The 15,861-nt window shown below is 39.1% G+C and overlaps 1 protein-coding gene across 5 annotated transcripts in view; it reads left to right on the top strand.

The window, feature by feature from the left end:
* Positions 1-15,861, top strand: part of CNGA3 (cyclic nucleotide gated channel subunit alpha 3) — a 41,415-nt gene that overhangs the window by 13,093 nt on the left and 12,461 nt on the right. For 3 of the 5 annotated variants that reach the window (XM_069770002.1, XM_069770000.1, XM_069769999.1), the window contains exons 2-5: positions 3,125-3,256; positions 8,269-8,385; positions 11,089-11,268; positions 12,876-12,929. In XM_069770002.1, coding sequence (XP_069626103.1) covers positions 3,156-3,256; positions 8,269-8,385; positions 11,089-11,268; positions 12,876-12,929 — 452 coding nt within the window. In that variant the 5' untranslated portion in view covers positions 3,125-3,155. The remainder of the gene's footprint in view (positions 1-3,124; positions 3,257-8,268; positions 8,386-11,088; positions 11,269-12,875; positions 12,930-15,861) is intronic. The other 2 variants (XM_069770004.1, XM_069770003.1) reach the window with 1 other exon arrangement.

The following is a 15,861-nucleotide window of genomic DNA, read 5'->3' as shown; positions in this document are numbered from 1 at the left end:
CCGCTCGCTCACTCCTCCCGCCCCCCTCCGGTGGGATGGGGGGAAGACGGAGGAGAGGAAAAAAAAAAAACCCAAACCTGGAACCTCGAGGGTTGAGATAAAGGCAGTTTACTGGAACAACACAAAGAAATTGCAACAACAACAACGGTACTAATGAAAAAGTATACAAAAAGAGTGATGCACAGTGCAACTGCTCACCACCCGGGACCCGACGCTCTGCCACTTCCCCCACCGAAAAGAAGAGCCCACCCCCCGGCCCGCTCCCCCTTTATATACTGAGCATGATGTCACATGGTATGGAATAGCTCCTTGGCCAGTTCAGGTCAGCTGCCCCGGCTATGCCCCCCACCTCCCAGGTTCCTGTAAAAATTAACTCTATCCCAGCTGAACCCAGGACACCCTGAAGGACTGTAGCCCATGGATGGACCCACAGTGGAGCAGTTCCTGAAGGATGGCAGCCTGTAGGAAGGACCCAGGCTGGAGCAGTGGAATGGTGTGAGGAGGAAGGTACGGCAGAGAGGAAGCATTATGGACTGACCACAATCCCCCATTCCCCACCTCTGCACTGCTGGGCAGGGTGGAGGAGGTGGAGGAGTTGGGAATGTAGGAGTGAAGTTGAATCTGGGGAAAAAAAGAGGGGGCGAAGTGTTTTTGTCTTTGTTTCTCACCATCCAACTCTATTTTACTTTTCCCCAACTCAAGTCTGTTTTGCCTGTGATGATAATTGGTAAGTGATCTTACAGTCCTTATCTCGACTCATGAGCTTTCTCATCTTACTTTCTCCTGCTGGCCTGCTGAGAAGGGGGAGTGAGAGAGTGGCTGGGTGGGTGTCTGACAGCCAGCCAAGGGCAACCCACGACACTACTGTAACAACTATGTTTTTAAATACAAAGCTGAGCTCTACTCAGTTCTTAAAACCATCTTGTAAGCACCAGCTTTTAGTGGCAGTTTTAGGATTGTAGATCCCAGCTAGCTGGAGCTGTCTCTCTGGGGCCCTGCAAAAGGTGTTTGCAGAGTCTTATGACTCTGCAGCGTTTTCCTGCTGGTTGACTCCTGATAGCTCCGTGCTCATTTTAAGTTGCTCCCTAGTCAGTCACTTGCCAGATTTTGGATCCAGTTTTGAAATGCTGATCTCCTCCGTAGACGGTTAAACACATTTATCATTAGGAATCTTGGAGGCCTAGAAGGAACAAGTATTTCTCCTTTATGAGATAGCCAGTAATGTGTCAGAATTTTATGTGCTTCATGCAGGGCCAAACCATGTTGCTTCAGGAGGTCTCACCATGTGAGCTGTACCAAAATTACTGCATTATTTATTTCTACCAGTCCTGTGTTCTGTGTCTCTCTCTACTACAGGTGGGCATGCGTGGCATAATTTAATAATGAACCTTCATCCATTCTCCCTACCTCCTTCCAAAAATATATTAATGTATTTTATTGCATAATAGTAGGGTTGTATTTCTGTGAAAATTTTACCTCCTCCTTTCCTTCAGTCTAGTGCAGAATAAGAGTTCAGACCACATTGTATATTGAATCTGGATTTTACAGCTGAAGTAATTGTAAGGGCTCTGAAACAAGCTCCAATTTTGCCCGCATGTTTTTATTTTATAGCTTCTTATTCTTTGCCTTTCTAGGGTGAGCAAGCCCCATTTTTCTTTCTCTCCCTTTTCTATGTCCTTAAGCATGGCATGCTTTTATTCTGCAGTATCTTTCTGTTTGAGAGAAGGACTAATAGTGTTCCAGATAAGTCCACCCTGTTGTTTCATGGAGCAGTTTTAGTGTTCTTTGTGTCATGAATGCTTTCCATATGTACATCATTAGCTATTGTGTCAGCAAGCCTGCCCGGTACTGAGCAGGGTGTTTCCCTGAGCTGTACGTATGTAGTGTTCAGGTTCCTTTTCTGAGAGCATACGGTTAATTTGGAAGCATGTAAGGCAGTAGTTTACATGCTTTTCATCTCTATTCATTGCTTTCCATTTGCCTACATTGCACGTCACTTGCCGTCAAATTGAGAAGTTGATCTAGTTGATGTGGATCACCCTGAATTTCCTTGCACTCCACTTCTTTCTCCTGCCTATAGTACTTTTTGCCATCCTGAGATCTTCTTGTCTCACTGCTCCTTCTTTTTGTCAGCATCATTAATGAGAGGTTTTCCTATGGAACCCTGAGGAATATTGTTCTTAAACTTTTGTAGTGGTGAAGGTGACTGTTTAATCCCATTCTTGTTTTCCGTCTTCTAAGAAGCTAGTTTTTCATCCAAAATAGTGTTTGGTTTCATATCCTATTAAAAAAAACGTTTCAAAATTCAAAGCTTTCACTGGAAGTCTTTCAGTCCCTCATTTTTTAGACACTTGTCTTGAGTCTTAAAACTTGTTTTGCAGGTGATAGATGTAATATGAATTTGGTAAGGCATTGAAGACCAAATCTGGAAAGTAATTTAGGTAAATTTCCTAAAACTTATAGGAGCTGGGCTGGTAAATATCTTAACAGAGCTTGTCTTAAGGCAGTATAATAAAAATGACTTATGGAAATAAATGGGAAAAAAACCCCCTAGTATGTGTTTAGTGCAGAGTTTAGATAATATAGAATTAATGCATGGCATATATTAAGCTGAAGGATACATTTCATTAATTATCTGCTTGGTTAATATGCATTCTCAGAATAAAAAACTTAATCATAAAATAGATAAAATTAGCAAAAGGGGATCAACTCAAAGTGGAATGGGTTGTCATAGCACATGTATTACCTAGCTTTTTTTGATTGGCTTCCTAACTCTAAACTTCTTTTAATGAGTTTTTAAATGTAATTTCACTATGGATAATAGGTATGAGAGTTTAGGTATTCAGAAAGTCCAGAGACTAAAAAGAATATAGCATCATGTAACCCTTTTCTTTGGTCATGATGAATTTTCTTTGTTACACTTTTACTAGCACTTTTTTCTGTCTAGTGTAAATAAATCAAGAAATAGGTATCATATTGTGTGTGTAAATATCACTGGCTATTCTTCAAATGATTGAATTTAATTTCTGCTGTTCCATTGTTTTAATAAATTGCTCTTTTTAAGGGCTGAGCACATTTCTTTTGCAGCCTTCACAAAATGTTTTTTTTTTTTCCCCTGTTTCAGCTGTCATTTAGATGTTGATATGTAAAGCAAAATGGCAAAAATCAACACCCAGCACTCCTACGCTGGTATGCACAGACTGTCTCTCAGGACTCCTGATGAAGATATTGAAAGGATTGAAAACGGCTGTATCAGGTAATATATTCCTTTCGTCACAGTTGAGAGGACAGATTGCTGCATAATTTGTGGCATTCCTCTAGCTCTGCATTATGGGAGTGTTATATCATGATATTGTTGACCCAGTGCACTTAACTGACTTAACAATTTATATTCAAAGTACCGAAGAGACAGCAACAGGAAGGTTGTCATGGCTTGCAGTTTTAGAACCAGAATCTGTGTTACCTCAGGAATAAAGCCCATTTTCACATCAGTGGGAATTACACCAACTCATTAAGGAGAAACCTCTTTCTCAAGTCACCACGCAGATAGCAGGGTCTGTGCTTCCCACAGAGTCTGTGGGATTTAGAGTAAAAGTGATCCTTCCAGTGCCATGCAGTGAAAAGCCTCAGAAGTTTTTTTTTAAAAGTAACCTCTGCAGATCGCCTAGTTCTTGTGATAGGGAATATTTGTAGTGTATGAAGAATATCAACATTTTTGTACTGGGTTTTCAGAGTCTCTCACTGTATGGTGGAACTGTAATAGTTTCTTTACATTCACCTTTCTCTGTTTTGATAGTTTTAAAGTGGCTGTTTAAAAATGTGCCAGTGAGCTTGCACTTAGATTTTATGTAGTACCAGTCATTTGTCTAGTCTGGGCAAACCCTGCTGGGCCTGCAGGAAAGTGTCTGATGATCCACAGCACCTGTACAGACTGGGAAAAGTGTTCTGCTTCTGGCTTGCTATGGTCAACCACCTCCATTATGTGGACCTCGTCAGACTGTCTCTTGCTGTTCAAATGTGTACCCAGCCTAGAGCACTTAAAATCCTGCTATGCAAAATCCTGCATAGGACTGCCTGCATTATGATAATTTTGGATTGCATGCCCCTAGCATCTAGTATGGATGTGATCACTGTCCTGTTTGAATCGGTCCTTTTTTTTCTTTCTGCTTTGCTTACATGATACCTTCTGTCATGTAGGTGTACCTACACTGGTGAAAATGGAGCTGCTTTTATTCTGCACAGTATGGCTTGCTTGACTTAGTTATATTACCCCATGGTCTCCTTAGGGAGATTTGCAAGAGCCGTGTCCCTTTGTCTCCATTTACAATGATACCTTAGAAACAGTGAAAACACAGATCAAAATGACCCTCTTCCTTTCCTTTTTTTAATGTTGTTTTTGTAGAGGGTATCAGTGATTGGCAGCTCACAGAATGGAATTACTGGCAGGGATGTGAGAGTGTGTTTATAAAGGTTTAAATGTAGAATTAAATCGCTGCAGTCATATGCAGTTTCAGAGGCAATGACTTGCTTATGACAGATATAGCGAAAAAAGTTTGTTGTTATCAGCATTAATTACAGGAGTTCATAGATGAGTAAAAAGATACAATCTTACTCTCTAAAGGAAATCTCCTATTTATGGTTTTTGGATTGCTGAAGTGATTGCTAGTAAGTATATACAATACCTTTGTAATACCAAAGAATTCCGAAACACGTTTTTTAAATTCAGATTTGTTTTAGAATATGTCTGTACCAAAAGATAGATCCCATCTAAAATTTTGGCCCTTCTTTGTCTTGTAGCACAATATACAACTATAGACATTGGAAGAAACCCAGGTTTCCTAGAGTAGCAGCATTTTTCCTTTGCCTTTATCTTCTTCCAACTCCTGTTGACTATAGTTCAACAAAGCAATTAAGCACATACTTAGTTCTCATTAAGGTCAGTGGGTGTTAAATTTATGCTTAAGGCTAAGGATGTGCTTAAGTACTTTTCTGCCGTGGAATGAGGTATTACCAAGAAAAAGCATTCACTGCAGGAGTTAACAGAAAACTGGTAGTGATCTTTAAACTGTCATTCTCAGTTATGCTGGAGTAGGTGATTCATGTGCCCATATTCTTACAGTGTAGTGTACTATAAAGTTGGTTCATTTTGTTAAAACAAAAATCAACAAAACAAAAAATAACAAAGGAGTCTTCATTTTTAAAATCCAGCCTCTGTACAGAAACAGCTCAAATAGGACAGGCAGCACATTAGCTTATAGACACAGGTTGGCTATCTAGAAGTTGGGAAGTAGAATTCAGCTGTGTCTTGTAGACATCTGGATTTCAGTGTCTTTTTGTGAGTAGGTGTCTAAGTTCCTGCTGTCATCAGTGGAGATGTAGTCAGTACTAATAGTCAGTGGTGCCTAAGGAACTGTTCAGCTTACCCTGAAGTTGAATAGTTCTTCAGGCTCATTTGGCTCTGTTGATTATGAGGGTATTTAGTTGCCTAAAATAGGCATCTAAAGCTATTTGAGATACCATAGAGTATCTGAAGCATTTAGCTGGGGCTAGTGGATATGAGGTGAGACCTGTGTGCTCTGGAGAGGTCAAATAAAGTGTTTTGAGGTATTCCAAATGGTACTAAACTCCTGTATTGAGGCAACTGAATCAAGCCCTAAGATGGCAATTGACTGTAATGGGAACTTAGATACTCGGCTTATATTAGACACCCTAATTTAGGTCACTGCCATCTGGAGCCAAATCCTGCCCTTGAAGTCTGGCTCATAGTCATTACTCAAAATGGCTTCAGCAATTCCTGTTTAACTGATCAGAACTTCAAAACAATTACTACTAAATGAAAATTCTGGTTTATTTGCATTTTAGGTGAAAATGGTCTTCTAGGGTTTTCTTGAAGATCTTTGTGCAAATTTAGAGCTAAATCAAGTTAAGGCAAGGGACAGGCACAGAGCAGGTGCTGTAAATGTACCCTTCCCAGAGCTTATTCCACTAGATACCTTGAAAACATGGGAATAAATTGGCCTTTACAGAGCTGAAGAGGCATGGAGCAGAAGCCTCAGTGGCAGTGAGTTTTCTCTAAGATATAGTGACATTGCTACCTCTGGGGAAATAAAATATTTTTCAGCATAAGCTGAGGAGGCACAATCATCTGCTGATGTTTCTGCTTTGTAACCTGCTCTCTTCTCATGTTGATTTCAGACTATGTAACACCTTTGGGTAGTAATGGCAGTGGTTACTGTTTCGCTGCAGATAGCAAACCCTTATGGAGTCCAGATGGGAATTAGTCTGTCTTTGTGAAAATAAAGTAAAAACTATGCCACATGCATTGAAGGTGTTAACATCAAAAGCCCCATCTGTGCCTGTCCCTCTGCATCAATATAAAGCCAGCTGACAAATAAGGCCTCTTGTATTATCTGAACAGGGTTGAGGAAAGTCAAGAATGGGTATATGAGTTTTATAATAGGGAGTTATAATAATGGAAGGAAGAGTTCATTTTAGATTTACTTTTTGATTTGCATTTGTGTGAATTGATGTGGAATGTTTGTAATTGCTGTGTAATATCAGACAGGTGCTTTCATAAGAGTTGCCTGGCGGAGTCCTTTATGTATTGTTTTCTGATCCTGTGGCAGATATACATAAGCTGTATTTGTAAAAATGAAATGCAATACTCCAGAAAAAAGAAAAAAAAAGCAGGCAAACTGCAAGTATCTGCAACATACTTTCCTGTAATACTCTCCCAACATCCAGCTCAGGAGACTTCTTGAGCTGAATGTGGGCTCTGTGTATCTGGTAATCCGTAATGGATTTCTGTTCCATGAGTTTGTTCATCCTTCCCTAGAAGCCATGTTAACTTTGGCATCCACAATATTCTCAGCACCCACAACATAAACTAGGTTATAAAAGCTTTTCAATACTAAGCGGTGTCTATTGGTATCTTCTTATTAGAAGAGAAGAAGAAAACAGTTAACAAGTTGAGAATTCTGGGACTATCAGAGCCTATCTTTTTTAGCATGGTTCTTTGTGTAGAAATAATAAAGTTTTAATTCTCTGTTTGTCAGTTTCTCAGCTGTGAGTACACACTAAATTGAGCTGCTAATTGTCCTTTTGTGGGCATTCAAAATGCTGTTGCCAGTTCTTATGAAGATCTGCAAGCATCATTATAGTCAGTGTTTTCCTGGCAATACAGATTAACAGACTCATGTGAGAGTTCTTGTTTGCGTTAAAAAGGGGGGAAAAAAATGATCCTTAGTGGATGTGACAAAGTCTTGTAAAAGTGAATACTAAAGAATGAAAAACACAGAGAAAACCCTAGGAGTCTTATAAAAAAACCCAAAGTGAGCCCTGGTAAAGTCCAGGTTCCAGTGAAGTCAATTTCAAAACTCCGTTACTGAAAGATGAGGCTAAGATTTCATCTATTTTTCTCAAATGCTAATTATTTCAGTGATAATAAGTAGTCTTACAGTCACGGGAGTTGGCAGACACTGCATGTAGCTTAGCCTTATAATCGCTATCTGCAGTTGTGCACAACTGGGCTGTTACAGTGTTTTCCATGTGTGGTAATAGCCTGAGGTGCCTCATCTCATTGCTGCCAGAGCAGCCCTGAAGGTCTGTAGCCTGTTTTGCTATGCAATAGGTAAAGTTTCAAGTACAAAGCAAGCAGCATTAGGTCTGCAGTTGTGCAGCTGATGACAACAGTCTGGTAAGAACAGCAGTGGTGCTGCTCAGGGCTAACTACTGTAAAATCACTGTTTTCCCTCTCAGTCCAAGCAAGAGTGAAAGCAAAAAGAGATGTGTATTTGCTTTGAGTTATAAATGGGAACTGCACTGGTAGAAATTCCAGACTGTTAAACTGAAACAATGTATAGGAGAACAACGCTGAAAAAAGCAGTGGACAGTCCCTTTTAAAGTCCCCTGGGGATGAACTCCATGTTGAAGGAAAGTTGCTGATGCCTTACAGAAGGTGTTAGAGTAGAAAACATGCTTCCCATAATTGTGTATCTGCACACTAGACTAGTACTGACCAGTAAGGAGTAAGCTTCTGAGCTTGCTGGAACAGATGGCAGAGCCTCAACTGACTTCATTTGGTGTTGGATGGTTCCAGAAAAGTAGGAATATAGCCTAAGCTCATGGGTTTATCAAATGGATGCCATATTACTAGGAAGAGGACAATTTACTGCATTGTTTCCTGACGTGGTGGTGGAAAGAATCAGATGGGGGAAGACTGCTATAGGCTGTATGGCATTCTTAAAAAAAAAATATTTGCTTTTGCAGAACCCATTCACTGTGTGAGGATGCATCTTCAGAACTGCAGAGAGTCATTTCTGTGGAGGGAAGACATGTATATGAATCCCAGACAAGCTCATTCACAGGCAGCGGAGCAATGGCAAGGTAACATGCTAACTAATACCATTTCCAGTATTAAGTTTAACTTGTTGAAAGAGACTGATCACAATTTGGAGGCGAAGTAAGAACCATCACTTTCCAAAGAAAATATATGGAGTCCAGCTGAAAAAAGTCTATAAAAAGTAACAGAAGCTGCTTTTGACCTTGATTCTGATTACTCATTTCTAATAAAAACCTTGAGCTCACACAAATTAGTCTGAATACAAAAAAATATTACATGATCAATACTTTTACATGATCAGATCTGAAAATATATTGAATGCTGAGGAAATGCATGAAGTGAGGCCAGACTATAAAGTAAATGGGTAAAGTGTTTCGTTCTGGCTGATAGCTGATGCAATACTTGTTTCCTATCAAATAAGACATGATGATTGTTCCCATGTTGGCAAGGGAGGAGACAAGGGCCCTTGTGTTGGGAGTGCAAGTGTTTCTCTCAGTTTTTAGAATCCAGTTATGTTTATAAAGGATTGGGAGCCTTAGTCAGCAAAACTGAAGTCAACCATTTGCTTAAGTCATTTACTTTACCGGGACTTAAACATAAACCTAAAGTGGAGCTTCAAAAACTTACTGTGTCTCCTTTAAATATTTCCAGCTGAGGTCAGAGAGCTCTGTCTTCAGATACCATTGTTACACACAATACAGGCCATACTCAGTTTAAGCATAGTGGATTTCAAAGAGCAAAGAAAAAATTATTATAAAACTAGAGTCATTTAAAGAGTGTTGTTTACACTTCACCCTTTTGGGTGGTGGAGGATAAATTTGTATTTCCCTGTTTGGTTGTCAGATAGTGACACCACTGCGTGTAGATTACAAAGTCTGCAAGAAGTTGGCTTTAGGTGGAAAACATTTATAGGTGTGTATTTGTGTAAACATGAAGCACATGAATATATAAACTCATATTGAGGACTTCCTTTTTAATCTTTGTTTATATTGTTCTTTACCCTTTTTCAGGATAGTATGAATTACACATGTGTGTAGCTACAGTTAATTATGCTCTGAATATACAAGGAAGCCTGTGATGAAAACATGAATGCTTAGCATTTAAATATTATGGTAACATAACATGCCTCTTGAAAGCAAATTCTTAAGGACCTAAGACAAGAGCTTTTGATGGACTTCACTGAGTATCTTACTTTGAGATGTAAAGGACAAAAAAAGTTAAAATAATATAGCATGGCAGAAATCAGAAAATTCTATTTGTTCAAACAGAGAGGCTCTCAATCTTATTAACTAACAGGTCTCATAAAAATGCTTTATTTTCTAATGTAAGTAAAAACATCCATATTAGTAGTTTTCAATACCGCTCCTTATGTGAAAGCTGAGTTCTGCTCAGGCAAAGAGAAAAATTCTGTAGCTTAACTTTATGCAGTGTGTTTTGAATAGGGTGAGGAATCTATTAAATAATCTCAGACTTTTATGTGGCACTTTTGTGTTCTTGGTAGGCTTCAGATTCTCTTAATTGTTGGCAGTCATAGATGATTTATATGATTCTGTCTTGGTATAGTGCTAAAGAACTAGAAATATCTTTTTCTAATTTCTGGTATGTGATATTATTCCTGCCTTTTTTGTCTGTTTTATTTCAGTGTGAGAGAACCCGGGCAAGATCTATAAGGAGGTGTAGCTAGGCCCTTGAGAACTGCAATCAAGAGGCAGATGTACTTTACCAAAAGATTTAAATTGTTCATATCAGCCTCTTTGTGGATTCTGAGCATATGTAATACTAGCTGATGCAGAGAGAATGTAAAGAGCTTTCCTTGAGTAGCCCAAGGTCTCTGTAAGAAGTTAAGCATTGTTCAGGATTTCATTATGCTGTTTTCAAGGCCAAGTTTGGGAAACCTGAATTTACACCACTTTTGTCCAAACTAGACTGTTGATAGGAAATAATACAATATATTGTGTGGGCAATAAATGTAATCACTTTTGTAGATTTCAGTCTCCATTATTTTCAATTCTTCAGAAACATATTTCCTTTTGAACTTTGACAGAAAACACTGTAGGGATTCATGATGTGAATTAGTGGGTAGAGAAAAAGATACATAATGATACAGTGATAAATTAATTATGTTGTCATGATTTTTTGCTTATCTCAGTGCTCTGCTAGAAATTTAGGATGAGGAAATAGTTCTTCTGGTGCAATAAGCAGGTTTATATGTCATAGGCAATTAATATGTCTGCAGACAGACTCTTTAAAATCACAGGGAAAGTGACCGAATTTTTATCATTCCTTATTTCAAAGTCCATCCTCCCTCAGCAACTATTCAGCTTTTTTTTTTCCACTGTGTGTACCAGCCCTTGAGCATGTGATCCTGTGAGTATTTTGTATCTCCTAATTCTTTCAGTCCAGGATTCACCCATTATCACATAATGTCAGAAGTTTGTCAGAAGTCAACTGCCCCACCCCAACCACTTGGTTTGCTCCCACTTGGCAAGAATATTCTTCTGTTGCTCCTGTGGTGCTGATACAGTGGACTAGGAACTGATGTGTGAGATACTTTCCTGATCCACTGCAAAAGGTGATGTATGAAGTCGTGGGAAGTGACTGGGTTCACACAGTTAATCCATCAAGTTTAATTTCATGGCAGGTGGAGAAGTGGAGAAGAATCTTCCTGGGCCACTCTTTGTGGGGATGATTTAAGCCATCTGATGTTCTTGTCTGGTTCAGTCAATGTGTATGTCTGTTCCATGCAGGCTATCACGATTTGTCTTATCTGTGAGGTCATGGGCCACAAGACATACGCACCATGAAGACCAAAGACCTGATTCTTTCCTAGAACGTATCAGAGGGCCGGAGCTTATAGAGGTGTCCAGTAGGCAAAGTAACATCCGCTCCTTTCTGGGTATCTGTGAGCGCCCTGGGGGAGTAAACAGGTAAGAAGATGTGTTTATACTTTAAACAAAGACAACTGAGGTTATGGTATTTTCTTGGTGATTAGGATGTAAGCTTTATTTTGAGAAGAGGGTAAGGAGCTTAGCATAGGAGATGAACAGAGTATCTAATGCTGCCCAGGAATCTTCACATAACTGAAGTATTACAGCTTTCAGCAGACTTTCTCTTCCCCCCTCAAATGTACTGTGGCAAAGGTCTTGAAATAAAGGACTTTGATCATGCTGCTTCAGGCAGAATGGTTTCTCAGAACTGGAATTTTATCATATGCTACCTGTTCAACTGGATGTTGCTAAATTCCTCTTTACTGAGGGTGAATGCAATTTTTATTTCAAGAATCTAGGATGTAGCTAGTTGTGGCTTTTCAGGACATTAAGGTTATGCACATTATCTGTGAGTGTTAGGAAACTCCAAACAAACAGTTGTGCAAAATGTGTCATGCTTTGTTACACCTACTCAGGATTTCAGCTGCTAACATTACAGAAGCCTTCTGATGCAGAAATGAGAAAATATTGTGGCTGCTGACTTAACTTATTAGCACATACTCAGTCTTTGGTATGGAAGGCAGGTTCAGTCTTATCTTAAAATTTTTCTAATAAAACAACAGAGACTTGCAACAGAAATCTTTATGTTTTTACAGTCTTCTGACTTGATGAATTATTATTACATTATAAATATATGATACAGTGTTTTAAATTTAACTCCAGCTAAAAGAGGAAAATTAGTTCCTAAGACAAAAGTTGATGTTCTGTTTGGCATTATGCTTTGAATTACTCCCGTATTTTTTTTTCATAATTAAGGATTGGTAGGTAAGCAAATAATAAGTTGATTTGTTTCAAAATCTCAGCTAGTAATACAGATTAAAGCAAGACCCTTCGAAGCGCTGTGCATGATACAGGTTACCTTGATTTGTTGTGGTCCAGCACAGCCTTATTATCTTCACTTGATCTACTCCTTAGAAATTCAGCTCAAAAGCACATTTTGTGGAATTAGCCAGACTGTTGTCTGTTTTTTCAGATGTCTGGATCAGTAACAACTGCAGATTCGAAGTAATTAGAGGGGACAACATTGATCCTGGGCCAAAAGACCTCTTTATAAGGCTATTAGGAAAAGCGAATTTGGGAGTATCCATCCTTGCCTTCTCAGTTTTACACTGTTGCCACGTGACAGTAACTCCCAGTTGTTCTATCATGTAGGCTTAATTCTGCAGCAGTGGTAGGTATGCTTGTTACTTATCCACAAGCCTTGACACTGCATCTGTGAAGAAGACTTGAAAGGATTGAAGAAGGCTTAAAATAGTAGCCAAATGAGTACAGGGCTAAAAATGTTGCCATGCACTAATATGCCTGAGAACAAGCTTCAGACATCAGATGTGGTCACAAATGTGTATGCCAAGCACATGGTAAAAAGAAACTGGTGCCTTGAAATAGTTATGCAAAGGGGCTTACCACTGCAGTCAAAGTTGACCTTCCTAATCTTATCAGTGCATATGTGAGAAGCTAGTAAGTCGGTCTGTCATGTTGGTAAACACGTGTATGAAATACCAACAGTCTTTACACTCTTTTAATGTGTTTTACTTAACTTACTGCAGTCACTGGCCCTTTGCCAGGCTTAATGTCAACTATAGCAACAACACCAACGAAGAGTAAGTACTGATAACTTCCAAACACCTTTCTACTACTAGCTCCTCTCTTTTTCCCTTTCCAGCCTAGTAACATTTGTAGTATAAACTCCTTATCTCTTCCTAAGCCTTTCCTAAGAATATAGTTTAATTATAAAGAAAGATCTAGTTTTCTTAGTATGTAAAGCATCCTTCATGTTCCCTGTGAACTTCTTTTTGTCTGAAGTTAACCTTACCTCTCAAGGAGTGAATTTGATTAAGGATTTAGTCCCTACCTCCTCTAGTTCAGCTGGCTGATTTTACTGCATTGCCAATTGATTTATTAATTCTTCAGTTTTTAAATGAGATTCATGTATTCATTTTCCCCTTTTAACATGCTAGTGCCCTTTTGTAAATCAAGTGCCCCAAAAATTTCAAGTTGTCAAATGAGAAGTGGATACTGATCAAGGTACCAAGAAAACACTTGTGTGTGCAGTCTAAATGAAAACTAACCATCTTTTTAAAATGTGTATTTCAGTTCAGCAGATATTGTTGGTGTAGATGCAGAGAGTGACAGGCAACATAATAAGGCTTGCATTGCAACAGAAGTTCTGACTGTCCTTTGGAGTCTAGTTTGTATATTTGACAAGGTATTTCACAGTGTTACACCAAAGATAAATCTCTTGAAAAGATGAAAAGCTCCTGTAATTTAAAATCACCCAACACCAATGTTTGTTGCATGTCTTGCACCACAGCTATCTGAGGACATATCTGCTCTGTAGCATCCAGCAGCAGATCTGTTCTCATGCATGATGATAGTTAATTTTTTTCATTGCTTTCCAGATGAAAACAAAATTTGAAAATAATCAGGACAGGTTCTGATTATGTCAGAAATACTTTCAGGAAACTTATTTTTTCTCCAAATAGCTCCATCACAGCTCAAACTGTAGATTTTAAATGACACTGCAAAACCTTTGCGCGCATACCTGAACAAGAGGTCTTCTTGCTTCTGAAGCAACTTTTTGGTTTGGTTTGCAAAACTTTTATTAAAAAGGAAAATCAGTGTGCAGTGAACAGTGACAGAAAGGTGCAGAATTTTATTTAGACTGGTATAAAAAAAGTGCTAAAAGTCTGGAGCCTAGCCTGCTAGTCAAGGCCCAAAGGACTGATTAGTATGTAAGTACGGTACCTTGGGCAAAACTTTCATCCTTCCAATGTTTCATTATTTTTAAATGAAGACAACACCTGTCTGTCTACCTGCCTGACAGTCTGAGACATACTTGATTTGCGAAGTACTTGGCAGATGAGAAATGCTAATATTTGACTCATTCAAAGACTATGACAGTGTTTTTATGGGGGCTGATGAAGACATGTTTTCTAAGTCTGAAGATGCATGCTCCTTTTAATGTGCTGGAAACACAGAATGGATGCCACTGTATTGCTGTGAAAGAGGACAGGCACAAACAACTGTTTTATTAGTTACTGGATTCCAGTTTACTCAGTAGCACTGATAAAGAAAAAAAGACGCAGGTCTTTTTGAAGCTTTGGTTTTTTCATTATGTTAAAGACCTAAGAGTGCCTGCCCTTGGGGAACTGTAGGTGATGCTTTCAAGTCTTCAATTATGGCCAACTGTTTCCTCCGACTGACTTCCACCACATGACTACAAGCAGGTGGGAGTATGGTAAGTTGGGAGTTACCACAATAGAGAGATGAACAGAGGCCACAGAAATGGAAGAATCTCACTTATGAAAGATACCTGTAGTTGACAGATGAGTTTGTAGGAGATCGCAGGGCAGAGAAGAAGAAGTATTAGCATTAGATACTATGTGAAATAGTGTTTTTTCTCTTTTTTTAAACAAAACGTAGGAGGAAGTTGGAAATGTCAAAATATTCCCTCCAGAGTTCACCACCACAGAGATGTTTTGATTGATTCTCTGTCTCAACCTACTTTTCCCTGCATAACAGCATCCAGAAATGTACAGTGGCCCTACCCTTTGAAAATTGTGCTTACTCATAGTTCTTCCTTTTTGGTAAGAATGCCAGACGTGAAGTATCAAGGAGGTATGTTAATGCTAACAACAGCAACAATGAATTGGCCTTTAAGTCAGGCACCATGCATAGTAATGTGCAGTGAAATCCTGACATGTTTTTTAAGTAGGAAGGAGTTTTTGGGGCAGATTTGAAAAAGAAGCCATAAAAGTCCAGGGGATTCAGTACCAGAGGAATAAATACTTGAGCAGCAGTTCCCACTGCCATGTAGAAGTCAACCTTGGTAAATGAAGAACTGTTTCTCTGAGTTGTGATGCGTATGTAAACAGAAGACCAGTCAACCAAAATGTTCTTTTCTCCTCCAGTTATGCTCCCTTGCAGTGTATAATTTTAAAGGTTTCAGTGGTGTTGGTCAGCTTGGTAGGTTATTTCCCTGGACATGGAGGAGTGTAGAATCTCAGCATTTTTTAGCAAATTAGTCTGGGCATTTCTGAATTACTCTGTGGTGCTGCATCAATATGGAAATGTCTAAGGGTAAGAATTGAGAGAGGTGCTCATTGCTGATGGCAAAAGCTACCACTAGACCTATTATATTTATCTTAAAATTGATGATTGTTGTCTTCTCCCTTGGAGTGCTTGTTTCTCCCTGTAACAAGCACATTCATAGACAGGACTGCCATTCGCAGCACAGGCTTTTTTCTGATCTGAGTAATACAAGCAGGTATACATGCAAAGCACAACTCACTAAACTTTTTCCTGTTGGTTCAAATCCAGTAAGCAGCACGCTTTCAACTGTTACTACATATTCTGTCTTTGCCGTGGGGTGTTGCTGTCATTGAACTAATTTGTCCTTTATTGACACCAGTTCAAGAGGAGAATCAGAGCCAATCTTGACAGTTCAGAGGAGAACATGTAGCAACCATGGGAGCAGGAGTCCATGGCTTTCATGCAAACCAGACCTTATGTGTGGAGAGTTATGTTTATCTA

The sequence above is a fragment of the Haliaeetus albicilla genome, chromosome 25, assembly GCF_947461875.1.
Source record: "Haliaeetus albicilla chromosome 25, bHalAlb1.1, whole genome shotgun sequence".
NCBI lineage: Eukaryota > Metazoa > Chordata > Aves > Accipitriformes > Accipitridae > Haliaeetus > Haliaeetus albicilla.
The sequence above is the reverse complement of the archived record's forward strand: the minus strand, read 5'-3'. Positions and strand labels throughout refer to the sequence as shown.